This window comes from Bombus terrestris, chromosome 10 (genome assembly GCF_910591885.1).
Source record: "Bombus terrestris chromosome 10, iyBomTerr1.2, whole genome shotgun sequence".
Lineage (NCBI taxonomy): Eukaryota > Metazoa > Arthropoda > Insecta > Hymenoptera > Apidae > Bombus > Bombus terrestris.
Genome location: NC_063278.1, coordinates 4,976,349 through 5,003,423, shown reverse-complemented (window position 1 = coordinate 5,003,423; position 27,075 = coordinate 4,976,349). Strand labels below are relative to the sequence as shown.

General features: G+C 34.1%; 6 protein-coding genes and 1 long non-coding RNA gene across 14 annotated transcripts; 5 read left to right on the top strand and 2 right to left on the bottom strand.

Annotated features, from left to right (window-relative positions):
• The first annotated feature begins 771 nt into the window (after window positions 1-771).
• On the top strand, window positions 772-5,849 carry LOC100646117. 3 transcript variants are annotated; one of them, XM_012313053.3, is made up of 4 exons: window positions 4,358-5,255; window positions 5,350-5,434; window positions 5,527-5,656; window positions 5,708-5,849. In XM_012313053.3, exons 1-4 carry the CDS (start codon window positions 5,173-5,175, stop codon window positions 5,800-5,802), a joined length of 393 nt encoding a protein of 130 aa, XP_012168443.2. In that variant the 5' UTR covers window positions 4,358-5,172; the 3' UTR covers window positions 5,803-5,849. The 3 variants fall into 3 exon arrangements, 2 of the variants coding, with proteins under 2 accessions (XP_012168443.2, XP_020720542.2); XR_007225374.1 differs by lacking the exon at window positions 4,358-5,255 and adding an exon at window positions 772-4,350 and having other exon boundaries at window positions 5,350-5,656; XM_020864883.2 differs by having other exon boundaries at window positions 5,527-5,843.
• LOC100645054 (U3 small nucleolar RNA-associated protein 4 homolog) lies at window positions 5,849-8,773 on the bottom strand. Its single transcript, XM_003398296.4, has 4 exons — window positions 8,426-8,773; window positions 6,813-8,352; window positions 6,225-6,521; window positions 5,849-6,156 (listed from the first exon to the last, which is right to left on the bottom strand). Exons 1-4 carry the CDS (start codon window positions 8,527-8,529, stop codon window positions 6,040-6,042), a joined length of 2,058 nt encoding a protein of 685 aa, XP_003398344.2. The 5' UTR covers window positions 8,530-8,773; the 3' UTR covers window positions 5,849-6,039.
• A 461-nt stretch (window positions 8,774-9,234) lies between these two features.
• On the top strand, window positions 9,235-14,308 carry LOC100645170 (protein lifeguard 1). 5 transcript variants are annotated; one of them, XM_012312668.2, is made up of 6 exons: window positions 9,235-9,435; window positions 10,843-10,913; window positions 11,290-11,379; window positions 11,480-11,657; window positions 11,733-12,003; window positions 12,123-14,308. In XM_012312668.2, exons 2-6 carry the CDS (start codon window positions 10,862-10,864, stop codon window positions 12,480-12,482), a joined length of 951 nt encoding a protein of 316 aa, XP_012168058.1. In that variant the 5' UTR covers window positions 9,235-9,435; window positions 10,843-10,861; the 3' UTR covers window positions 12,483-14,308. The 5 variants fall into 5 exon arrangements, with proteins under 5 accessions (XP_012168058.1, XP_012168060.1, XP_012168061.1 ...); XM_012312670.3 differs by having other exon boundaries at window positions 10,831-10,913; XM_012312669.3 differs by lacking the exon at window positions 9,235-9,435 and adding an exon at window positions 9,473-9,550.
• A 91-nt stretch (window positions 14,309-14,399) lies between these two features.
• On the top strand, window positions 14,400-16,217 carry LOC100645415. Its single transcript, XM_003398299.4, has 4 exons — window positions 14,400-14,687; window positions 15,479-15,557; window positions 15,742-15,865; window positions 16,000-16,217. The coding sequence occupies exons 1-4, from the start codon at window positions 14,603-14,605 to the stop codon at window positions 16,060-16,062; spliced, it is 351 nt and encodes a 116-aa protein (XP_003398347.2). The 5' UTR covers window positions 14,400-14,602; the 3' UTR covers window positions 16,063-16,217.
• Window positions 16,218-17,109: 892 nt separating this feature from the next.
• LOC100645292 (dehydrogenase/reductase SDR family member 4) lies at window positions 17,110-18,733 on the bottom strand. Its single transcript, XM_003398298.4, has 5 exons — window positions 18,419-18,733; window positions 18,155-18,332; window positions 17,848-18,072; window positions 17,620-17,754; window positions 17,110-17,537 (listed from the first exon to the last, which is right to left on the bottom strand). The coding sequence occupies exons 1-5, from the start codon at window positions 18,529-18,531 to the stop codon at window positions 17,370-17,372; spliced, it is 819 nt and encodes a 272-aa protein (XP_003398346.1). The 5' UTR covers window positions 18,532-18,733; the 3' UTR covers window positions 17,110-17,369.
• Window positions 18,734-18,808: 75 nt separating this feature from the next.
• On the top strand, window positions 18,809-19,029 carry LOC125385767. The gene is made up of 2 exons (XR_007225385.1): window positions 18,809-18,933; window positions 18,999-19,029. It is a non-coding gene; the product is annotated as an uncharacterized LOC125385767 (long non-coding RNA).
• Window positions 19,030-21,633: 2,604 nt separating this feature from the next.
• Window positions 21,634-25,529, top strand: LOC100645642 (elongation of very long chain fatty acids protein 6). Of its 2 annotated transcripts, none has more exons than XM_020864882.2 (3): window positions 21,634-21,787; window positions 23,733-24,114; window positions 24,873-25,529. In XM_020864882.2, exons 2-3 carry the CDS (start codon window positions 23,792-23,794, stop codon window positions 25,390-25,392), a joined length of 843 nt encoding a protein of 280 aa, XP_020720541.1. In that variant the 5' UTR covers window positions 21,634-21,787; window positions 23,733-23,791; the 3' UTR covers window positions 25,393-25,529. The 2 variants fall into 2 exon arrangements, with proteins under 2 accessions (XP_020720541.1, XP_020720540.1); XM_020864881.2 differs by having other exon boundaries at window positions 23,730-24,114.
• Window positions 25,530-27,075: the final 1,546 nt, after the last annotated feature.

Genomic DNA, 27,075 nt, shown 5'->3' with positions numbered 1-27,075 from the left:
ACTCTACCTTCGAATACTTGTTCCATTTCGAATTAAAGCGAACTCAATTTACCTGAGACAATTCCCCCAGGTTGGTTCTTTCCCGACATCGTTTCCCCTCGCGAAAATAAAGCAAAGACATCATCGCGCCATTCACTTCGCCCAGTCGTTAGACGTTAGTCGTTAGGAAACGCCCGAGTCCATTCGGAATCAACGGATCGAGATCATTAAAACGAACCCTCCAAGTGTCAGCCGCACTGGCGTATATACTGTACGCTTCCGCGAGCCACCGTTTTCGCGCTCGACAACGTGACTTTAAATAATCGCGATGAAATTTCATATTTATACGAAGCCGCTAATTACGATTCGCGCCGCGTAAAAACGATCCCTCTCATCATACCTGAAACAATTAATTACGTGTACGGCCTTGAACGAAGAGGGTAGGCGAGAATTTGCACGTTTGTCCGTTTTTGCACTCGTTACTATGCGGTAACTCGCGAAGATATTTCAACACTTGCAGAAACCGCTTATAAATATATTATACGCGTTATTATCGTAAACTCGATTATCGTAACTATATCAGCAATGATTCAAACAAATCGGGAAATGTACGTATATTCTCATTCGCGAATATTAGCACACTTATAGAAAAACTTCGTTTGCATTCAAAGGGAAAGCTTCGACCTGCTGCTTCGGCGTTATAATGAAAATCTCGCCAATTAGATTGGATTGGCAACTAAGTGATCGCGGATTTTGTCATTAGGTGGTATCGACAAAATCCGCAATCACTTAGTTGCCAACACAATATATACGATAAACGTCAAACGCTTTCTTTCTTTATAATCAGCCTGGCTTCGATTTGGATGAAACTCTGTACGCCAAAAAGTATATACATATTCCTTTTCCAGCTGCGATAACTCAAGTGTAAGAGGTGGGTTATCATGCTGCAAAATTTGACACGTTAAGAACTAATTCAGGATTGGTTACTGGTAGAAAATAATTGCACAAAAATGAAATACTTTTTAAAGTGCTACTAACTGCAGTCAATGAACAGGTTTCAAAGATATATAAAAGAATTTCGTCGACCATGTTCATTTGAAAGAGTACAATGAGCCAATGTACGTTAAGTCGTTCCATTCTCTGTCCTTCCTCTCCTTCTCTCTGATTTCGGTTCCCTTTTTTTGCCTCCTCTTTTTTCTTTTTTCTTTTTATCTTGCCCTCCCTTCACCATATTTGTCGGCCGTCGAATTCCACGCCGCACCGGTGGAAACGAACGCAGAACAATATTTCTCGGTGGTGGCGCGTCGGCTGCCGATAAATACGGACTTCGCGCGTACAGCGAAGAGCACCCTACCGGTTTTGCGGTATCTCGAACGGCTTAATGGCACTGTTAACTACCGTATTATTTAACGGGGATTTATACATTGCAGTCGGCCGATTAAAACGGCGGGCGGACCGGCATCGAGGCCTGGTCTACTGCGAAACGATATAGGAAGATCCTGTAACGGACACCGCAGGGGATCGAGTGTATCCTTAATTCCCCGTGAAAGCCAGTGCTGATCGAAGCGGACGTTTCTAGTGTCCGTCGTTGCTCATATAAAAACAGAAAGTATTAGATTATACCGTATTAGATCGTACGTAGACTGTCATTTCAAATAACAGTTTCGATATATCAAGGTTTTCTATCGTATCAGGGAAACAATCCCAAAAATGATATTCCGAGATGTTCGAAGAAATAGCTTTAGTTTTAGTAAATCGTCAACGCTATTAACTGTATACTTCTTTTATCAATAAGTATTTGCCCGCTATATAGTTTGCGAAGAGACTATTAACAATTATCGAAACAAAGTATCAAAGTGAGAATAAAATTGCGTAACCAGCACCGTTATCGTAATTTATATCTATCGTTTCACTTTCCCAGCGCAGAAAACCAAATCTTTATCTCCGTCAGCCACAAATCACCGATAGCGTCGTAACCAAAGACTCTAAATCTCCTGCGCCATTGGAATCGCAATTTCTTCAGCTACCACTACATCAGCCATTAGAATTCCCGCAACACATCAAATAGCAAATGGAAGGCTGTCAGCCGAAAGCAAGGTAAATTTTCAGCCAAGTACCACGGAACATCGCGAGGAACGTTCGCGAGCGGAAACAATTCCGAGGTCGCGAGGTAACACCTCGACTGGATGTGCAAGGAGGTCTCGAAGGTGAGACGAAGACGTAGAAACAGACTTGGTGCGTCATCCACGTCACGATCGCTGCCAATGGGATCTCGGATCCAGCAGGGCGATGCTATTGAGTATTTGCATCTCTTGCCTTTCGCGGCGAATGCGAGAGGAAGCTCGCGTTCGTGAGCCGGTGCGACGAGAACGATGGGAAATCCGGTTGCTGGCATATAGGTATGCTCACAGATGGCCGGGTGCGACGAAGACCGTGACAGTATATAGGTGAAAACGACGGTGCTGGCTACCAGAATGGGACAGAGAGCGAGTATACAGAGAATAGGAAGAGGAAGAGAGAGTAAGAGGCAAACGAGGGAAACGGAGCATGGTCGATGTGTCTAGCCTAGCCTGGTTGGCTGGCTGGCTGGCTGGTTGGTTGGCTGGTTCGGGTGGCTGGATGAACCAGGGACCGTCTAGGTTGCGTCTGCCCCCGCACAAACTCGGTATTATCTATACGTCTAGACACCCCTGCGCCACCGAGAGAAGACCATAGCGGTTTGGCGCTCCGCTTGTAATTTACAGCGCGCCCCGCCGTGTCTCTACATCTACGATCCCGCAAATTTCTCTCTTCGGTCGTGTCTCTTTACCTGTCTTTCTTTCTTCTCTTTTCTTTACATTTCCTCTCGCTTGACCTTTGCACTCTCCTAGCGTGCACCTGGATACCTCGATCCCATCGGATCGTACCGATAATCGCTCTCCGAGCAGATGGTAAAGCATTCGATCATATCGGGATCGTATCGGGCTGTTCAAGAAATTCTTAATATTTTTAGTATAAATTTCTATCGAATAATGAAACGTTCGAATAAATACTACCTCGAAGACGACTAACACGAAACATTTAACATTCGTTCATAAAATAGATCTCTTTGTACTCGTTAATATTTATCGTAATCTTTTATTACGAACTTACTCGAAAGAGAAATCCGAGAAATTAAATAGTCTAGAAGCCCGTAAGATCTATTCGAAGGAGTTCGTTATTAAAAGGAGCGAAACATTGTTCGAGAAAAAACCTGTGGAGTTAAGAATTGATCGCTATACGTTCCATTCCATTTCTGCTGATAGTCTGATGATTCCATTTAAATATTTTCTAATTCTCATTACCAATTCTCCGCACAATCTCATGTACGTTTATGTACTTGCACGTTTATGTGTATAAGCATCAATGACAGTCGAAAATTGATAGCCATGTAAATTACAAATTCTAAATCGTCCAATCTAAAAGAAAAAGACATCTGGAAAAATATTCGATTGATAAGAGAAATGCAAGAACGATAAGAGTAACGTGTTATAAGGACTTCGAGCGATGGACACGCGAATCGCTACGGGAATTCCTCTCTCGGACTGCCGATGGAGCTCGCGTGCGCGATGCCGCCACTTCAGACATCACCGGCGTACGAGTGATCGAGGGGATCACGGCCACGTGAAAAGGGAAGCAGCCGTCAATTGGTATACACGGTGTACACACGAGACGTGCGTGAAGAGAGTGCGAATATTGGTATCGCGATAACGAACGGGAAACCCTCGCGTGTCCGAAAGTACGAGCCACCCCAGCCAGTGCACGTTATCCACGGAACACGCGTGCATTATATCGACGATCTCTCGGTGATTAATGCCAGCTGTTAGTACCAGGAGGCTCCAGTCAATTGAATCTCATCGTTCGGCCGCATATAAGCCTCGCTCGGTTGCCTTTATCCGTCTCTCTCTCTCTCTCTCTCTCACTCACACCCTCTCTGTAACACACGAACCAACTATCCCGGTTTTCGAAGAAGAGTTGCAACGTCGACGCGTAAATAATAAATCCTATGGAATCGCCTTACCGTGTCGGGAAGAAGAGAAGAGGAGAGGAGAGGCGCTGTTCATTTCTCGAGGCTGCAGGTAACGGAAAGAATAAAGTTTTCCTGGTGGACCCGTGGATAGTAAAGTCCCTGGCAAGTCCGTGGCACGTTAAACTTTCCAGTTTCGAGAACGCAATTTTCCCAAGGGAATCAGTCCTCGCTAATGCAAGAGTGGTTATAGACGGAGAAAGAGAGGAAGGGATAGAGAGAAAACAGGTATAAAGGGGGACGATATTATGGGAGAGGGAAACTGTGCGCGGGCGGGAATGGCGACGAGGAGTTTGAGGGTTGAACGAGCTGACGCTTTAAGCGATGTAAGTTACAGAAACTACGCTTCCGACCAGTCTCGGGCGCAGATTAGTCGTAATCTTGGCGCATTGCACTCTGCAGCCGTTTCCAACCCCCTTCCTACGCCCTTACCCCCCTGTTGCTGTTGCTCGAGTCCTCACAACTACAAAGCTTTTCAAACCGTTACCTCGAACCAAGACGAACGTGTTAGACGTACCTAAATTCACGTACACCAGAGGTGTACATCGCGTTACCTCGACATTGCGACACACAGAACTCTCTCTACCTATTCGCCACTGTATCGCCGCTTTGATTATTTCCTGCAGGCTTAAGCCGCTACGTCTACGCCTTCCTTCGTACGGCTGCATGTTACAACTCGCGCACCAAAGATTAAACACTTCTTGGTTTATGGCCTCGTAGCCGGTCCTTAGACTCGGTTTACCTTGGCTCAACGAGATTTCCCGCGGTACCTCATTTCCTACCTTTTATATGGCTGTTACTGAAAATCAATAATTCGGTGATCGAGCCTCGATGCTCGAAAATACTCTGCCTTCACGATCTTTGCACGCTTACTTACTTGCTTGCTGTACTAAGTTAGCGATTGTTTTTGGTAAGATGATTCTCTGGAGAATATGTCAAACTTTGTATGAAATATATCAAATTGTATATTGGAAATGCTGGTGGAATTAAATAGAGACTATGGCAACGGATACCGTATCGAACAAACTACACCAAGATTCTACTTGGGTATAAGTGATTTCAATAACATATTGTTTATCTGTTCCACGTGAGAACTACGATTCTCTATCGTATCGTGTATTATATATAAATTTTCTATTTCCTTGGAAATGACGGACGAATCGCAAGATAAAGTAGATGGTAGAACTGAGAAGAGTAAGGGAAGAAATCCGGTGAACTTTGACAGTATTTGGTAGAGACACGTAGAAAAACAATTTAATTCTTCCATTTAGTCTCGACTGATATATGATGTATTTTATTAATATCGAGTGGTATGTGAATTTCAGTAAGGAAATTATGCTACGAGATAAGTTATCTCGGCGCAACTGGTCCAGAAAGTATGAACACCTGTCGGGTGAATTTTTTAAGAAGGTACCACAAACCAGCTGGAAGAAAACGCATAGTGCAGTATCGGCGATGCGCACCACACGAATTTTAATGTTCCCCGGTGTCACTGACCGTAGGTGCTGGCCGAAGAATGCAGAAAGGAGGGATTTCCGGCGGACACTTTCCAACACAAACCACCGGAAGATGCGATTAAGCGTTCACCAATTCTTCTGAAACCATCGCCGTCCATTCCCAGAACGGCATCCGGTATGGTAGGCTTACGATCATCCCGTCCAGAATATAATCTTGAGTTTACAGGTCACTGGTATATCTCGCCGAAACGAACGATAGAACCACCCATTGAACCTAGTGAATTTCGCGTCATGCAGCAAAGATTCATTTTTCTCGGTTAAGTGGAGAATTCGAGTAAATTATGGAATATATATTTCATACACCAGAGACTGTATACTATAAGAAAATGTATTAAAAAATAAATCGTTGTAGTCTCATATGAACAATATAGTAGTTGACATAGAAATAGATATGTAATTCTTCATTTTGATGCTCTTATAAAAATGTGATGACGGCTTTGCAGACAACATTCGATTCCAGTAAGAAAATGGATTTCATTTATTTCATTCTTCATATATTTACATTCCAAACCATTTTTGTTTGAGAGTCGGCGGTAACTTTTCTGTCAAGGATATGGGGTTTACTTCGACTGCCACTAATTCTTCGTCGGTCAACCAATCCAAGTATACAAGGTGCTACAAACAGCGATGTTGTATATTGACTTTCGTATATTTCAATTACATAATGTTATAAATGAAATTACCTTGTATTTTTTAAGGACTTGAAAAACTTGCTGAGAATTTATCACAGAATTATTGTCCTCGGTGGTATCGCCATTCTCGCGCTTTAAAATTTTTGTTTCTTTTTCTGAGAACTCGTTCAATTTATCAATTACGTAAACTGTCGAATCATCGTGCATTATTATGATATTCTCGTTACGGGGATCAAAAATAATATTCGTTATAGGAAATGGCCGGGCTAACCATTGCTTGGGAAGTCGACTTTGTAAATTGTTCGAGAATTTGGTGTATTGTCTTTGTAATATATTATACTCGATAATCTGAAATTAAACAATCAACGATTAATTATGGAAAATAATTGTCCATAAAATGTGTAGTTTTATAGCTTTCAATTTTACGTGTGATACTGGAAGTTATAGTAACAATTTACTGCAAGATTCATGGAAGGCAGAGGGTTCGGGTGATAGAAAGATTATACGTTTTTATAGCTGATCTAATTCTTAGTAACTTATCGTTTTACGATACTAGACCGTTTTAAACGAGAGGTATTAAAAGTTTTAATATCTCGAGCTAAAAGAAAATCTTTGTTACATCTCGCGCTTTTTTCTTACCTTGTGATCGGAATATACGATAACTAAATTTAACGTGTCTTTCTGGATCGCCATGGCTGTTGGTGGACAACTGTATTTGGGTAACAACCATGCGACAGGTCCGTCGTTGTTTGTAGTGTCACTAACATTATATACAGCAATTCTACCCTGACGATCAGCACAAACCAAAAATTTACTGTCAGGAGAAAAACACACGAGTCCAACACTTATAATAGATTCCTTATTTGTGTAAAAAAAGCCAAGATGTCTCAGATGCTTCTTTTCCACTTTATATAATGTTATAGTGCTATTTTTTTCGTCGTTATTTATTGTTACAAATAATTTTCCATTTGGACTGAATAACATTTTTTGTATTCTGGTTGCAGAAATGTCCGTATCATTTCTTGATAATTGTGCATCTCCCTCAATCACGTCAAAGTTGAAAACTCTAACATGATCATCGGTTGAATAAACGATTGTTTTGGCATCCTTGTTGATAGCACAAGAAAGGATGTGTTCGTCTCTTTTCGTTTTTAATTGCAGCAATTTTATAGGCTCCTCTTCTAACTGGTGGACCATTCCAGGACGTATTGTATCTGAAGATACTTTAGTAGGTGATCCAAGCCTCCATAGTTCAAGAAAGTTTGTATATCGTAAAAGAATGCATCTAGATTTCCTACAAACTGTAGCACATGGAAGCTGTAGTAATGGTGGATATTTAACCAGAATTTTTGGTGGATAACTAGACTGGGCTAGATATCCATCTACACCAGCTGAATATAATTTTCCATCAGCTTCTACTAAGGCTCTTACATCATGAGCATGTAACCTTCTTTCGATTCCTTTCACCCATTGTGGCCTACCACTTGATTTCATAGTTATTTTACAAAAGCTTCTCACTACTGGGTCAACACCAGCACAATATACAATATTCATGTCATGAGATAAAGTAACAGCTAATACATCAGCTGTATGACTTTCATGGGATTCTATTAGGGTACCCATGTGAGGATCCCAAAATGATAAATACCCACGCGAGTCTCCAGAAATTATGATGTTGTCATCCGTAACTGCTAAACACCAGATAATAGTTTCTTTCTTTGCTTCTTTCCTAGAAGTCGTCATTTTATGAATCGCATGACCAGATATGGCATTCCAAACTCTAATTGTGTCAACAGACCCTGTATAGATCATTTCTCCGGTGTTATCCCATTTAATACAAAGGATTCTTCCTTTCTGTTTATCAAATATCCTTTCGTATATCAATGAATGGGGAGTAACAGAAAATGTATTGATATATCCATCCTCTGTACCAACAGCTAAACACGTTTTTTTATGATTAACATCCATGCACCAGGCTGCTCCTCCAGTCACTGCAACTTCGCTTTTGATAGATAATGTCGTTAAATCATATTCTGTTATCATGCCGTGAAGACCGGTTGAAAACAATCTTGGACCTATCCACAGAATATTTTCTATGGAATTTTCTGGATGACCAGGTATAGTACATTCCACAAAAGGTGCATTCCCAACATTCCAGACTTCAATCGAATTGTCATTCCTGTTAAAATGTTATCGTAAATATTGTTACAATCACCTATGAAGTCTAAATAAGTGCAATTTGAGAAACTAACCTCGCAAGTGCCAGCTTTTTCGTCTTACATTCATAAGATAAACAAGTAACAGATCGAGGTTCTAGGTTATAAAACCTAATATTATGTATTTTACAAGTTGACATGATTTATTTAACTCTTTACTACCACTTATAATAGCATTATTAAACTCTAATTATACAAACTATACTACACGTTAGAAAACATAACCACAATTGTCACACACGTGGACTCTAGAGCAATCTTTTTGTTATGTTGGTACCTATTGTAAGTTGATACTATCAACAGAGAGGAAATTTGTTTTTGAAAATTTTTGCGCCATCTACTTCTCAGAGCACTTAAACTTTTCGATAGAAACATAGGTATAAGATAAATGAAAAAAAGATATATATTTCTTTATCATAGTATTATTACATTACAGAAAATTAATTACTAAAATACTCTAGAACTTTATTATTTTCTTTATTCGTTATGAAGACTGGCTTATGTTCAAAAAACATTTAGTATATTCTATGAGTTCTATGCAACAGATAATATAAAGTTTTTCTCCAACTTTCATGTGTATAGAAAATAATATCACAGCATTACACAATGGAATTTAAACTTCTTTATAAAGAAATAGGTAGATCATTGTTCATTTAATGACATAAAAAGATTATGTTACAATAGATCATGTCACATTCGTGAAATTCACATTACGTAATATTTTTCTTGGAAATGTAACACATATCTCATATAACAGTAAACAATACAGTGATAAACGTGTCACGCAAGCGCTTAGTTTACTAGAATGTTCCCCCTCTATATTCAACTTACTTCATATCAGTTGCTCGTATGATTAAATTAGTTGCATGCTATACTTATGTGAGATCAGTCAAAGGTTGACAAGTGGAACGCGTTATATGGTATTGCTGGTAAAAACCAGTGCATAAACGATCAAAGCCGACAGCATAATCTAGTTAAACCAATCATCATTTTAGGCGGTGTCAATCGTTTCCTCGTTTAAGGATCTTAAACGAATTCTGAAAAAGGTAAATAAATTCGGCTCATATTCGGCGCACGAATGTTGTTATCGATTGTCACTATTCCCAGAAAGTGCGCATGACGCATCAGATTGACGTGTAACATCAGCAATTTGCTTCTCAGGTTAATATTATAATATATATTCTTCGTGAATTTTTGTGACTGTTGTAAAAATGTCTTTTTAAAATGAACAAATTCTGATAAACTTCAACGTTTCATTGTACCAGGTGCTAATATAGGAAAACTTAAGTATCGATATGTCGCTGCTATGTTTCGTAATATTATGTTTATTTGTTTCACTACCGGAAGAAAATCATTTGATTTTGATATTTTCGAATATATCGTTTGTAATAATACGCTTTATATCAAAATTTAAAGCATATTAAAAATTTACGTTATTCATTTGCAATAAGATCTGTAAGATAGCTTATCGCGTGTAACATTACCAACTTTCGTTTTCTTTTTTTATCCTTGGCGTTTCTTGAAAGACACGTTGTATATGTATGTATGTACTTACGTTTTTAATAAAAATATATTTTTTAACAGCACATTGGACTGTGACATTATACATATAACGTAAACGTATAACGATAATAACTATTAACTGATGTTGATGAATTTTATTTGCAGCTGATCTTAATGCGTTGGGAAAATTAATAAAAGTTAATTATGCTCATATTTATAGTATTTAAATATTTGTTATATGTAGATGAATGTGAATCTCTAGATGCAAAACGATCTTGTTAGGATTACCCTGTTAATAAACATTCATAAAGCTAAACATGTGTCATAAAGAATACTTATAAATGTGAGCAATTTATATCTTGTAATGTTTAAACTTATTTCAGCAATAATGATATATACTTAGCTATACTATACTGAGCTATACTTTATCTGATATACTGATATTTGGTATTTTCCTCATACATACTGTGATGAATCAGTTTTATATAAAATAATTGCATTTAAGATATAAAAAAATTCTTTGGCAATTTTTATAAATTTTGTCAACATAACACATTATGTTATATTAAAATTATTTAAATTTCCTTTGTTATTTGGAGATGTATAGGTAATTATTAATTTGAGACTTTTACTTATTAATTGCTTATTACTATTGTGTTTTTTAAGAATGAACATACATATTTGGAACTGCAATCTTATAATATAACTTTAGTTGATTAATGTTTTGTTTTTATGTAATTTAGTACAAATACTTCTAACATAATAGTACTTTGTATATTAAATGCTTTGAGAAATTAATAAAATATTTTGGAACATGTTGAAAAGCAAATGTTCTTAGTAATTTTGTGACTAACTTTATTTTAAGGTTGTTGGTACATTCGTGCGCTGGTATTCCATTGATGTTCTGTTATCACAACAATGTCTCATGATAATAATAGATTCTTTTTCAGTTAAAACAAAAACCAAAAGATGGCAACTTGGCAGAATACACCAGGTGCAGGATTTTATGCAGGGCATCAAGGTTCTGATTTCCTTTCTAAATTATACATATTTTTTATTATGATTCATTACATCTTCAATATGCAACAAAGTAGTTAGTAAACCACAAGCACCATGTTACTTATTTCAAATGGGTATCACCATTGAATATTACCTATTAAACTGTATAATCATTAATCATAATTTAATTAATCATAATATAATTTAAACATGTTGTGCGATTCCCTCAGAAAAAGAAATTACAAATTGAAGGGAAAACAATATATTTAAAGAAAATCATACATCAACATTTAGTGGCTGTTAATGGAGCACAAAATCTCACAAAGAGTGATGCTTAACTCAGAATGAAGATTCTATCGCATTGTAATATTTTATTTCTTTTAAATTTGCTTGTGCAGGTTATCCTCCCCAAAATCCTGGTTATCCATCTCAAGAAGGGTACCCTCCTGGATATCCACCTCCTTACGGAGGAAATCCACCACCACCAGGTCTGTTTAATGTCATTACTTTTTTTTACACTAATACCCTAACTTTTTTTCTAACTTTTTTCTAACTAATTAATATTTATGATATTTTATTTGTTTTTAGGTCCTGGTTTTATTCCTCCAGGGGCACCTCCTTACGGACAAATTCCACCAGGTGGTCCAGTATTTGGTACAGTTCCACAATCAGGCATGTATGGGTCAAATTATGAGGAATCTATGCACTCTGATGGCATCAAAGGACTTGAGTTCAGTGATAAAACCATTAGAAATGGATTCATCAGGTATGTATTAGCGCTGAAGGTTTATAATATCTTCCAATATTTGTTTTAATAATTTTGACTTTTATCTGCTTTCAGGAAAGTGTACAGTATACTAATGATTCAGCTGCTGATTACAGTATCGATGATTGCGCTCTTCCTTTTCCATGAACCTACTAGAAAATATGTTCGATCTCATCAAGAGCTATTTTGGATCTCCTTTGTAGCAACTCTTGTCCTGATTATATGTATGGCATGTTGTACTAGTGTGAGACGAAAAGCCCCTATGAATTATGTGTTTTTGTTGCTATTTACAATAGCAGAAAGTTTTCTGTTAGCTACTGCTGCTTCTACATACAACTCTAAAGAGGTATGATACTAAAGATAGTAGTTTATGGTTTCTTAATTTATTAGTTAAGAATTTAATAATTATACTCATTACTAATAATAAATAAAAAATAAAGCTCTATATTTTATTAAATACTTCAGGTACTATTGGCGATTGGAATTACTGCAGCTGTTTGTTTTGCATTAACATTATTCGCATTCCAAACGAAATTTGATTTCACTGCTCTTAACACCATCTTGTTCGTTGCATTGATCATTTTCGTACTCTTTGGAATAATCGCAACAATATGGCGTGGACCAGTTATGACCTTAGTATATGCATCAATTGGGGCCCTTCTTTTCTCTATTTATTTGATCTATGATACACAAATGATGATTGGTGGTAATCACAAGTATTCGATTTCTGCGGAAGAGTATATTTTTGCAGCACTAAGCCTTTATATAGATATCATCAATATCTTCATATACATTTTGACAATTATTGGCGCCTCACGAGATTAAATATTGTAAAACACATTCTTTTGTCGCTGGATTAGTCTTTAACGCAAAATGCTTTTACTTACCATTGTTCTATTCTGACTCTCTCCCATAGAGAGTATGTTACAGAAAAGCAATGGAAGGCATTGAAGAAAAAGGTATTGGCAGAGAAGTATGAATTTCTATAAGATAATAGCGTAATAGCTTTTACATAATTTTCAAAGTATGTCAAATACAGAGATTATAGAGGAACAACATTATTTTAAAGTTCAAACTCTACTCTTATAAGTCAAATAATTCCTATTTTCACTGGGACAGGTGAGCCAATCGTTATATGTATAGTGAAAAGCATAAAGTTCACAAAAAATGCAAATGCTCTGCTGACACAACTAATCATGATGTTTTATTTCATCTCTTCTATTAAAAAAGTGTATTTATTTTCATTGAACTTTGAAAGAAGTATAGCTTATTTTGTAAAAAGAACTTTTTTTATTACATTAAGATATAAATACCGTATGTCCAGCAAATGCGTTTTAACGATGTTAATATCTGTATTAGATGTAGTATTATAACACGTAGATATTAATATCATTATTCCAATTATCCTAATAATGTATACATGCTTTTACTCGTTATGTGTGTTAGAAAATATATGTTATACGTTATATTATTTCAACATATTTGCATAATAAAATAAAATTTTGAAAATATTAAATAATATTCTTATCTCTTACTGTATAAATTTATTTTGCTTTTTGCACTGGTATATAAAACAGAATATTAAACTCATGATCGTGTATAATCGATTTACGCTTATTTCAAATCTACAAGCAAAAGAAATAATTTTACAAATTTTTTAATTTGGTAAAATCCAAAGTAATTATACATAGTAGCAGTAACAAAGGAAGTATTCAGCTATTCTCATTAAAGAAAATCATTAGTTATATTCCATTATTATACTACAAATATTTATGTAAATTTATATTTATATGTAAGCAACCAGAGAAGAAATGAAAGTGTTCACGCCCGTAGTTCTAGTTGTTCCGGGGATAGTGCTGTACCATGAGGTCAAGTGTTGAAAGTGACGCACGCTAGCATATACAAAAATTTATAAAATTAGAGATCTCTGGCTTGTTTGGTTCCACGCCAGCATATACAAGAATCTATGTATTAAAGTTTAAAGCACAGACGAGTATACAGCATAGATCCTGCATCTTATGGGATCCTATGACCCATGTTCTGAAATATCGATCGTGTAAAAATAATTTCCGTCTAAGAACGGATCAGCGCAATAGGTAAATGCTGCAGAAAAACAATTAAAATATTGTTCCTGTTTATTCATCTTATTTGTTTTACTCCATGATACATTTATTGTCAAGTATAGGGCCTTTTTAAGTAATTTTGTAATCGCGTTATATAAAACTTAATATTTTTCTGATCGCGTTATATAGGGTGTTCGGCTACAGGTGTAAAAAAATTTGAGAGACGATTCTTGAAGCTAAAATAAGATGAAAATTAGAAATACAAAAATTGAGTTTTCTGCTTTATATTTTAATTATTGTAAATTAAAAATTGGCCAAAATAATTCTGTGCGAGAGCAAACCTACTTACATGAGCGAAAGTAGATCAGCAACTTCCCTCGTACAGGTCGTAGAGAAGAAAGTAATGACATTCGAAGACGTAAATCATCCTGTTACATTAAGTGAAATTGTGTAACAAGCGAATTATACATTTTCTTAAAATGTGTTAAATCAGAATCATGTAAAAACAGAACTGTATGTATATGTATTTTAAATTATATTGTATAGTACCTCATTACTGTAATAATAACTTTATTGTTGTAGTAATTATCACTGTGTTATTTTTAATCGAACAGTACCACTGACTATTATATCTTCAATATTCAACTCATTATATTGATATTAATACCAATACGTACGAATCTACGTAATTTCTTGAATAAAAGATAACAATACCAGTTACTATCTATGTCCTAACTTTCACATCATCGAATAGTGTCAAAGCAATCAGAGCATAGACGATGTACAATTTCTGAAAACTTTGTCACCTCAGTTCGTGTTGAAACTTGATCGGTGATACTTTATCTATTGCAATCATTTACAGAAACTTCCAATTATTCCGCTATGTATAAATTTATTCATTTATATTTTTTTATAATCCTTCCGGTTATTATAGGCGCCGCAAAAAAGGAACATAAAATTTTTTCAGGTAATTTATTGATTTTTCTTCTCAATACATATTCACTTGTGATATTTATGTTATACGCGATTAAAAAACTTCAATGTAATTGATTTCAAAAAACCTTATCTACAGTATTATTTACAATTATTTATTAATTACTTATATATTAGTACATATAAGTACAATCACTTATTAATAATATTCAGAGGATATTCAAGACAGTTTTTTACAATTAGATCAAACGACAAACTTTTTTGAGAAGTTAGAAGAATTAGTTTACTAGGTGACGCGTAAAAAATTGGTTTAAAAATTGCAATTGGTCGGAATCGTAAAGAAAATAGTAAAGGCCGCTTTCTACAACCTTCTATTTGATCCTGTGATCTTATCACTATCTAACTACTATTTAAGATTTTAATAACTACTATTTAAGATTACTATATAAAGATTTTTATATTCTCCGATGCCTTGTTTGTACGTCGATTGATTTCGATAAAATTTTCATCATGTGTACAGCAAGGCATTGGCAAAGAAAATTGTAAATTTTTCTTTCCGAATGACCCTTCCATCACTACATTGCCATGTTTTAGCCATATTGAGGCTCAACAGTTCAACGAAATATCCTATGTTATTTGAAAATATTTTGATACTAATATCCCTAAAATAAAATAAACAAAATAAGTAATTTTTTGTAATAAAATCTAATATACGAACATTTAAATGAAGAATGTCACCGAATCTTGCTCGATAATTACATTCGTCCAAAATAATTACGTAATAAGTGAATTAGTGAAAACCATAGAAACAATATCAATTTACAGATATAATTGAAAGATTAAGAAAAAAGGCAACTGATGAAGAACACGGAGGAATTATTGCTATGAAAAGACAACTGTTTCAGTGAGTATAGCACTAGAAAATTCAATAAAAATTCTTATAATAAAAACAGACAAATTTTTATTATGTTATCCTAATTAATGTAATTATTATTAAATAATCGTTGTTAAACATAAAAAAGATATTTTCAACCAAAACTGAAATGATATAAAATTAATGTGTAATATATACAATCAAATATGTTTAGAGATATTTTTACAGAACATCAAAAAGATGACAAATTGCAATTTGGCTATGTTTGCGAAAACCCAGTTCAATGGGAACAAAGATTCGAAGAAAAAGATCTTCCGAATAATCGACATCGTGGAAAGGTACAGCAAAAATATTTAATTTATGCTACTCTTAATAAAAAGACATGAACTCAATGATTATTATAATTTAATTACATTATAATTGGTAATCTATGGTATTATTTTTTTTTTAATATAAAATAATGTTTGTGCAGGTCAAATGGGCAAATATAGATGGCAGCTATGGTGAGCACTACTGGGACTTAAATCATAAGTAATCTTTATACAGAGAGTGGCGAAACGTATAAACTAATCACCGTTACAGCTCTGTAAATCCATTCTATAAATGTTAATTGGGACATAACTTATGTCCTAATAATTGATTATTTACAATCATGTATGTTACAAAATAAGCATCATATTTACTTCTCCATATGTGTCTATTTAATTAAAATTTTATACAAGTTATTCCTCCTATATAAACAAAATTAAAGTCGTTGATTTATGATCAATCAAACTTTATTGACTCTTTGAAAATCTTATAAAATGGCGAAGGCATATTATATACTCGCTATTATTTCTCTAATTATTGAAAATGTGTAGGAGATCGTAACTTCATTGTAATACGGTGTGATCAAAAAGACAACCTTATTTCAAAGAAACTTACAATAGGTATCAAAAGCTCTTTACTCTGGTGTACTCTGGCTTGAAATTTATTTTATTAAACCTTCAACTTTAGTACCTTTAAACTTAAATACGTACGGTTTTGTATATGCTAGCGTTCAACCAAACAGGGGAGATCCTTCATTTTATAGGTTCTTGTATATGCTAGCGTGAATCACCTTTCAGTATTGCCTGTATGGCGCAGCGCCAGTCCAGAAACAACCAGAACTATAACCATAAATACTCTCATTTCCTCCCTGGCTGAATCAATTCTACATGAATAATATCATTTTTTGTGCGAGATTATCCAAAACTGAATTACACTGATCTAGTTGAACATTTATAGCTTTGGATTAGAAAATTAGAAAACATACGTTTAAATTAATAAAGCTATGCATTTTGTATATAACAATATATGTAAAAAGAAATTATGTATATAAAATACTTAATAAACTAAACTTTCTTATCATATATATTTCTACAATATTATTTCCCAATGTCATTGTAATTTTCTTCATCTTTTTCACTTTCCTACTTTTTTCCTCCGCATTTTTAACGCAATTTTAGCATTACCATTACTATTATGAATATTTATATGTATTATATAATTATATGTGAATACGTATAATAGTTAATAAATGCTAAAATTTGCAAAATCGTAATTGGGAATGAATAATTTTGCTTTTTATTGTATAAGCGCTGCATGTATTAATGTAAATCGCATATTTACAAAATATAAAATCATGTTTTTCATTGTATATTAGTAATATGTAAATGTAACCTATTATTAAACCATATCATAACAATATCTTCTTATATATATACAAATATATATCTTATACAAAACTAGAAAACTCTATATGGAATATTTAATAAAATGGATTACAATTTTAATAATTTATAATAATTTCATAAACAATATTTAAAGTCTACTTCGCATTCCACCACCAGCGGTGATAGTTTCGCCAGTAATGTATGAAGCATCATCACTTGCCAAAAATGCAGCAACACTCGCTATATCATCTGGTTCACCAAATCTTTGCATTGGTATTGTCGATAATACAGCTTCTCCTGTCTCACCTTCATAAAGCTGTGTAATATTATTGTACAATATTACTATATATTATTAGTGGTATAGTAAGATAGCAACAAAAGAATATAAAAATTCATACCACTCGTGAAAATTTAGTCTTTATAATACCAGGTGCTATGCAATTGACACGAATTCCTTCAGGTGCAAGAGTAGCAGCAGCTACTTGATTTATTCCTAACAATGCAGTTTTACTAACACCATATGCACCTAGTAACTGTATTATTAATTTTATTTTTTAATATAAGAATTACATAAACATACTATATATTAAATAAGATAAGATACATGATTTTTTAAATATACTTACAGTAAATGGTGTATATGCTGTTATTGAAGACATAAGAATTATCGACGCAGATTTACTCTTTCTTAAAAGTGGTAAGGCTTCTTGTAATAAAAGAAATGTACTCTTAACATTAGTATCAAAAATTTTATCCCATACTTCCTCTGAAGTTTCAAAGAATGTAGATTGTGTTGGATTTGTGGCAGCATTTGATACAAGAATATCTAAACCACCAAATTCTTGTTCAGTCTAAAATATTATTAATAAATTGTACTTCTGTGTATACTTTAAAATTTTCATATTTACGAACTAAACTAAATAACAAATTTACGTTCTTAAGAAGATTTTTTCTATCTTCACTTTTTCCTACATGACATACGGTACCACAAACATTTAAACCTTCAGATTTAAGTTGTTCTACAGCCTTTTTTACATTTGATTCTTTGCGGCTGCTAATCATTACTTTAGCACCTTCTTCAGCTAAACGTTTTACTATTGCAAAACCAATACTACAACAAATTATATTTTATAAATTAGAATATATAATTTATGTAAAAAGATTGGGATTCCAAAATGACAATAAATCTTATCAAACCCTTCTGTTGATGCTGTAACAATAGCTACTTTTCCTTCCAGTCGTTTACATTTTATTTTTGAAAAATTGCGATTAACTTGCTGTATGGTTTGACTTAGTGGAGAACGCAACATAATTTTTGGAATAAAACTTTAAATGAATTCTACAAAAATGATACTTTGACCTGTTGATTGCGTTGAAAGTTCTCACGCTCATGATCTTGTTTTTCCCTGGATAGTGCTGCACCATGCGGTCAAATACCGAAGATGGCACATACTAGCATATACAAGAACCTATAAAATTAGGGATCTACCCTGTTCAGTTGCATGCTAGCACATACAAGAACCTATGTATTTCAAATTAAAGTTAGAAATCTATCTTGTTTGGTTGGACACTAGCATAGACAAGAACTTATTGAGTTCTACGCTACAAGAACTTATTTAATTATACGGTTCTATAAAACAGTTCATATCTACTTTTCTATCCGAGATAGATAAGTATAAGAATAACAAAATCGTGCAACAGTTAAACTAATTGTAAGTTGCCTAAGAAAGAGAAATTAATTGTTTACCGCTTTGGAATTCAAAGGACGCTGTTTCAGGTACTGTGATTGAACTGAATTAAACGTCTTATTAGGCAAGCAAAAGAGTATTCGCTTCCAACATATTATGGAACAACAGAATTAAAAGAAATTGAAGATAGCCCAAAAAATAGGCTTACGAATAGCGAGGAGATACTGAATCTCAGGGCTGAAGAATTTAGTCGGGTAGACTAAACATGCTAGCTAGTATGTTGTAAAACTACGATGGAACAAGAGTTGCACCATTTCATTAACCAAGCGCAATTTACTTTAATAGAAAGTCAGAGCACAGAACATGGATCAGAGTGACGCAAACGTGGAAAAACTCTGAATGAGTTTGATTTCAATAATACATATATATAAGAAAAATCTATTGGATAACTCACATACATAATATATTAACTCAGAAAAAATCAGAGAACCTTGATAAATGCGGAGGAAAGATACTTGAGAAAAAAAATCATGATAGATGGCAGTTACGCAGAGAAATATACACGGACAGATCTAGGATGGATTAAGGAATTGCGAATGGAACTAACTTTAGTATAAAGCAAGAAGATGAACGGAGAGAAGATAATATCATAAGTATTTGAGATAAAGTATCCATCGTCACTGTGGAAGCATTAGCGATATGCAAAGCAATTGAATATTCGGAAAAAGAGTTCCCCAAGTCATAATACCAACAGAGCAATAACATAATAACTCAGCAAGTGTCCTGTCGGTGACAGGAGCGACAGAAGCCTAAAATTCTTAGGCAAGAAAGTAAGAAACAGCCGATAAATTAGAAAAATTGCAGGGCTATTGTTGCTGGGAAATTACAGAAGAGAGACATCAGGTTGACGTGGGTGTTCGCAAACAAAGATATAGCAGGGAACGAAAGGAGAGGCAAAGGAAGTAATGCGGAGTACCAACACCAGGAGGAAGATGTAAAAATTTCAATTTTAAATGTCTACAGGGAAATGAAAGAGAGAGTAAATTTCCGCAGCACGTTTCTGAAAAACTTTAGCTTTTCCTAGTCATCGACCGTCAACATTAGTAATCTTTTGTTGCTTATGTAGCATCCAACGGTAAAAATCCTCGTCGAAAGGGAATGAAGAAGTCATTTGAAATGCTTGAAGGTGGCGAATTTGTTACGGAATGCTTTCTGAACGTAGGGGGGTCTCTTATTATTCCTGTATTCTGACACATTTCATCAGCTAATTTCCTGCTGTTTTATAAATATCACGCTATTTTCTCATTAAATATAAATATAGATGTAAACACATGGCAACTAAATACAATTTAAGAGTAATTAGAATATTGATATCTTTTTCGAAAAAGAAAAAAAGACAGTTGTGTTACGACCCATGACTCCTTTGAGACTTTATTCTGTACTATTAGCATATATATACTCGAATTAATAAATATTTATCAAACATAAATCATTCGCGTATGCTCATGTATGATTATGTGTGCAAGAAGAACAAAATTTCAATAGAATTTGGATCCAGGAAATTGTTGTGCAGTATCTTAAACATTAAGCGACTGAAGAGCGAAATAATCGTGTTAAATTTATATGCAGCAAAATAAATATGTAAATATTTTGGTAAAAAAAAAAAAACACACCTTCAAATAAATCTATATAATCTAATATATTACAGAAGTTTAAACAAATTACAAAGTTCGATCTGACAAACGATTTTTTCTAGATTTTACGATGGAAAACTAATCGTGTCAAATACGCGTTTATTACCGTGGAAGGTGCTATTTTACATCCCAAAACAAAACTATAAGACACTTATATTTTACTGATTACGGTAATATTACTGAGCTTTTCGTTAGATTATTCGTTATTACCATATAGACTCGACGACAAATCGAGATCGATTTCGTTTTCATTAGAGTTTCTGATCTACAATAATGAGACGAACTGAAAAAAAGTATATAGCGATGATGTAAACATCGTAAATTACACAAAATATTATTTTTTATTGGCATAATAAAAAAAAGTAGATTTTTTGAAATCAGAATAAAAATTCATAATTTTTAAATATATCATAAATGCCTGCATTTCGAACATTCTATTTCTATACGTGACCGACTATACATCTTACTTTCCAAGTATTCACACTTCATAAATTTTGCCTATAATCGTGCTTCTATACCAGCGTATGGATTAATATTAATATTACCGGTCACGATCACTGGAGATTTACGACGATAAATTTGCATATCCCAAAAATCGTAAAATTAAACACCTATTAAACAATGTATTTGAAAGGTTTATGTTTCGAATGTCTATGTTCAGTGTTTGTCTTCAGTGTCTAAATTTTAAGTTGTGTTAATAGTTTTGTCGCCGAATGTAGTTGTATGAATGTGTTGAATGTAGTTGAACGAAATTGTGTAGAAAAGCCAAATACCCAACGTAATGTTTTGTCTACTCGATCGTTTCATCTTTTTTATTTATAGACATAGGACGCATTTCTTCTTCTCATATCGTATAATATATACATATATATATTATATACTAAGCGTGTAATAAGGATATTTAATATATTAACATCATGTTTGCATAAATATATGCTAAGATAAAAAAATATACCTTTCTCGTGTTTATGTGTCCGCGTTATAAATATTTATATATTATCAAGAGTGGGGTAATTACAGAAGGAGCTAGGTAGATCCTGAATTGCTTATTATCATCTATCGCTTATCATTGCGGAGTGAAACGTTCGCGAAGAGAAAACTCTGTGAAGAGATTTGGATCCGGGAAACGCTTGCATAGAAACTGAACACCAAAGTGGATTATTATATCGAAGGAATATTGAATTGTAAGTAGCAACATTCAAATACCTACTCTATTTTTCGACAAGCAAATTAACGATCGTGTTTTGGAAGTGCAATATAATAATATAAATATACGAGTATAAGCACGGGCATTGAGACTCAGAATTTTCCGCGTGGCAAAGTAAATATGAGGCGAAAAATTTTCGCTAACATTCTCTCGAAACGTTAATAAGTTTATTAAAAAATTTATCCGGTGCGAACCTTTCGTGTTTAGAAAAATTTATAGTTGAATTAGTGCTATGGTGTGTGTAAACTTTATCCTTATTGAGATCTTGTGTCCTGAAATTTTAAACGTGTCTATATCTTATAAGTTTTAATAGTTTACAAAATTTTCGAAATTTACAAGTATATTGTATCTCGATTAATTGGGATCGAATAGTGAATAAATGAAGTAATATTAGGTGGCACAAAGATTACTTTCATAATTTAAAAGCGGATGGCTTAAATTTGTTGATTGGCTTGATCCGTTATATAAAATTGGTAGAATTTTAAACTCGATATTATTTGTTACATCGACTTCCGAAAGGAAGATATCTATGTTCGATTATGTATATTTTTTTTTTTTTTTTCTTACTTTCTATATCGGATACAAAACACTTGAGAAGTCAATTTTAGTCAATATTAGTTTCTTGGCATTTCATAGCACGAGAATCGGTTGATTACATCATATAATCGCCTGATACACTGCTGAAAAACAGCGAAGCAATTCTATTTTTAAAAACTTGACATCCTAATGTTAATCCTTTATTTTCGAAAAGTCGGCGTGTTTTGACATTTTATTTCAAAATAACTCGGATTCTAACAATAAGTAAACACCTTCTTCGATGATTTATCTTCAAATTTTTAGAAGTTCTCCTGGCAGCTTTCGATTAATTGTCGCATGCGATAGGGGTAAAAATATGATGAACTTTGTTATCGTTTTATTATGGACTCAAAGTACTAATACTTTTCCCATAACTCTTTCCCCATGAATAAGGTCACCCACGAGCCACGTTGGTAAGAGGCTTCCTCCTCATCTCTTCTTTCATTAACGTAAGTCACAACCAATCGGCATCGCGGATCATTGCCCTCACTTTCCTGACGAAAAATGTGAACAACAAATCCGCGTTCCTTGTTCAAAGGCCACACTCATACCGAGTTTTTTCTCCGTAATAACATAAGAGCGAACAGTTAGTTAACATCAACTCGAGTTAAAACAAGTTAATACTAACAAGTTAATACTTCGCAAAAAACAATGATTTAAAGCACTGCATAAAATGGTTATATGAACCAATGGTATGGCAAGTGTATGACGTCGATATTAAAAAACTCGAACATTGCTACGATAAGCGTTTAATCAAAATGTCTTAGTATATGTATCGAAATTATAAATCAATAAATCTTTTTAAAATGCATTATTGTTATCTCAAAACGGGTATTACTTTTTGGACGACAGTGGCTTTGCGTATCACACCGATGTAAGAGCGTAAAAATCGTTGAAAGATCGAGCATACGAGAATTAACGAGTAATGAATCCCCCCTTGCGAGAATTTCCGTAAATCCGCTTGCGTTACGACTCTGATAACTTTTTACCTGAATCGATTCTCAACCGCGAACAATTTTCTCACAGCTACCTAGTGCTTGAAGGCGCGAATCTACAAAAACAGTTCTTCGTTCGTCGCATTACACAAGTAATAATTGAAAATGTTCCTGTTAGCTGTCCGATTAACCGCGAGATATTCTACTTATCGAAAATCTAGACATAAATTTATAAAACTGTTACATCGGTTAGTACCTGGTCTGTGAGTTGTTGGAAGGTGGTGGATGGTTACATTTTTTTAAACCAAAGGGTATTCGCAAAAATTCGTAGTGCGCACGCGGAGTGGTAAAAGCTGAAATAAAAAATGGGAAAGTATTTCAATAATTGAAATTTTCCTCTCTTTTCAGCAGATTGGTGACATAGGCAAAGGTTGTGACTTTTTAAATTTTTGACGACCAGCGGAAAAAAGATGGACAAATTGGATTATATGCCGACCACCATACCTAATTATTCATACGTCTTTAACTTCGAAAAAAGACTCGCTTATTCGAATATTGTTATGCGGATTACGAACCACTATCCATATTGTTTCTGCTACTGTCTCTTTTACATTATCCTAATTTTTGCCGGAAAATATTTCATGTCCAGTAGACCAAAGTTCGAGCTGAGAGGAACGCTCGCTTTGTGGAATGCCTCGCTTGCAGTGTTCTCCATTTTTGGATTCCTCCGGGTGGGATCAGAATTATATCACGTATTACGTCATTATGGATTTCAATATAGTGTCTGTATCAGGTAGGGAAATTTCACATTTATATCTTATTTTAGCTATTAAAATAGTTTCAATAGAATAGTAAGTTCAGAACTAATTGCTACTTAAACATTGTCTATAAAATAGTTTTTATGTTAAAATTTAAAAGATACTAAAACAGATATAAGTATCTTAACATTTTTATGCAGAATACGAGTAAAAAACACATCGGTCTAATGTACAAAGAGCTTAGTTTCGTTAAAAACTGACATTCACCTTAAAATGACAATACACAGCGGTTTTCAACCTTTATACTAAATACTACGATTCCCCGAAAAAAAACCTTTTTCCACGCCTCTCTACCTTTTATTTTTTAATAAATATAATAACATAGATATGTTTTAAATAATAAAAACCTTATTACAACAGAAAACTACAATTAACAGAATAATAACAAGGATTTGTTGTAACATATATGTGCGTTGCGATATGAAGTTTTATTTATTTATAGATATTATGGTATGAAAATTAATATCTTATTAAAAAATTTTGATGCCTCCCCTGACAATTTTCTGCCAGGAAACCGCTGATCTTACAAATTCTTTCTATCATTACACGTTTCCTTTAAAATAAATAAAGGAGAGATTTGGGAGAATAGCTAGGAATTTGATCCTATTTAGCTAATTTATATTTTATTGCTAGAATTCTGCTGCATTTTCGACTATAAACTATTAATTAAAACAATATTGCAATATTTCCAAAATATTAATTCGTAATAAGAATGTAATTATGTTCTTTTCAGTTATATAACATATGATCCCGTGATGACTTTTTGGACCTTAATGTTCATTGTATCAAAGATCGTGGAGTTTGGTGATACAGTCTTCATTGTGCTACGGAAACAGCCATTGAAATTTTTACATTGGTATCATCATATAACAGTTCTTCTTTATTCATGGTTGTGTTTTATAGAGAATGCACCATACTCCAGATGGAATTGCGCAATAAATTACTTTGTTCATTCCTGGATGTATTCCTATTATGCTCTGAAAGTAATGCGATTCAATCTACCAAGATGGTTTGCCATGTTGATCACAACGCTACAGACACTACAGATGGTGTGGGGTTGTTTTATAGCTACTATGACTTACAACTATATAAGAAACGATCAAATTGACTGTCACGTTAAATCCTACAACATCAAAATTGGTCTGTTGTTATACTTCAGCTATTTCATTCTCTTTAGCAGATTCTTCAAACAGGCTTATCTATCCAATAATTGCAGAAAGATAAAAGAAAGCTCAAAGCATGCTCAAGACTAATTAAAGACACATTTTAGAAAACTTTTTCTAAGAACGCCCTGCAGTGGCGTTCCTTGAAAGCATGTTGTTGGAATCTGTTAAAACTTCTATGCAATTCATGAAACTGGGTATGTAGCAAATAAATAAAACTTATTTATTAACTGTAATATATATTTTAATAAAGATTATTATTAATAAAGATTATACATTTTAATAAAGATTTGCGGTTTTATTTATCGTCTTTAAATTCTTTTTAAAATAGAATAACTTTTTAAAAATAGGACCAGTTTACTAAATGACGTGTAAAAAAATTTTTGAAAAAAATAATGCGATTAAAAAAGATAAAGGTCACTTTTTAAGTTTCTTATCTGAGCTTGTATATGTATATATATACATATATACAAGATGGTCGGTAACTGGTGGTACAAACGGAAAGGGGGTGATTCTACTCGAAAAAAGAAGTCGAAAATAAAGAATAAAAATTTTTCGTTTGAGGCTTTGTTTTCGAGAAAATCGACTTTGAATTTTCGCTCGGTACGCGTGCACTTTATCACGTTTCGTTATAACGGATCTCACTGTAGATCGTTGTCTCGATGGATATTGTTGCAGTCTAAGTTTGTTTTTGCCGTAACGGCAAAAATAATGAAATGATATGAAGTAATCATAAAGTTTATTATTACAAAAATTGCTGAAAATGTTGCCCATTCTGCCAAACACATACTTCTGCTCTTCTAATTAAATTTCTATGAACATTTTCTAACGTATTCGATTGTTTTAAAGTATGAAAGGCTACAATAATCTTTTCTTTCAATTGCTCGCAACTTGCGATTTCTCCAGAATAGACAATTGATTTAATATGGCTCCATAAATAAAAGTCAAGCGGAGTTAAGTCAGGAGAGCGTGATGGCCAAGCTATTGTTCCAGCACTACCAATCCAGCCTTGGTAATGTTGGTTTAAAAAATCTCTCACATGATGACTAAAATGTGACGGTGCACCGTCTTGTTGAAAAATTAAACTTCCTCTAGTTCTCAGTGGTACATCTTCTAATAATTCCGGTAATTTGTTTTGTAAGAAATCGAAATATGCTTCTGACGTTACATTTCCTTCGAAAAAATATGGCCCAATAATTAGATGTCCGATTATGCCAGCCCAGACGTTTACGTTCCATCTTATTTGAAAATGTGTTTCAAGAATAGAGTGAGGATTCTCATTTTGCCAATTATGCACGTTATGGACATTGAACATGCCGTCCCTTGTAAATTTCCTTTCATCGGTCCATAAAATTTTTAACAGAAATTCTGCATCGTTGGCATGCTGTTGAAGCAACCAACGACAAAATGCCTTTCGCGAAATCTTATCATGAGGCATGAGTCCTTGTACTCTGGTGATATGATAAGCATGTAAGTTGTTTTCGTGTAGAATTCGAAGAATCGTGAAGCAACTAAGATTATACCGTAAAGAAAGGTTTCTTGCACTTATGTCAGGATGTTCCAAAACGTCCTTTAGTATTTGCTCTTCAACATTTACACTAACGCGTCGTTGACGACCACCATGTCGTCTAAGTTTTTCAAAAGAACCATATTCGCCGAGGGTTCGTTCTGCTCTTTGAATAACACGTCTGTCAGGATGTCGACGATTGGGATACCAGTGTCTGTAATGATCAGCTGCGGCTGATGCGTTACCGTCACACGCACCTAACGAAA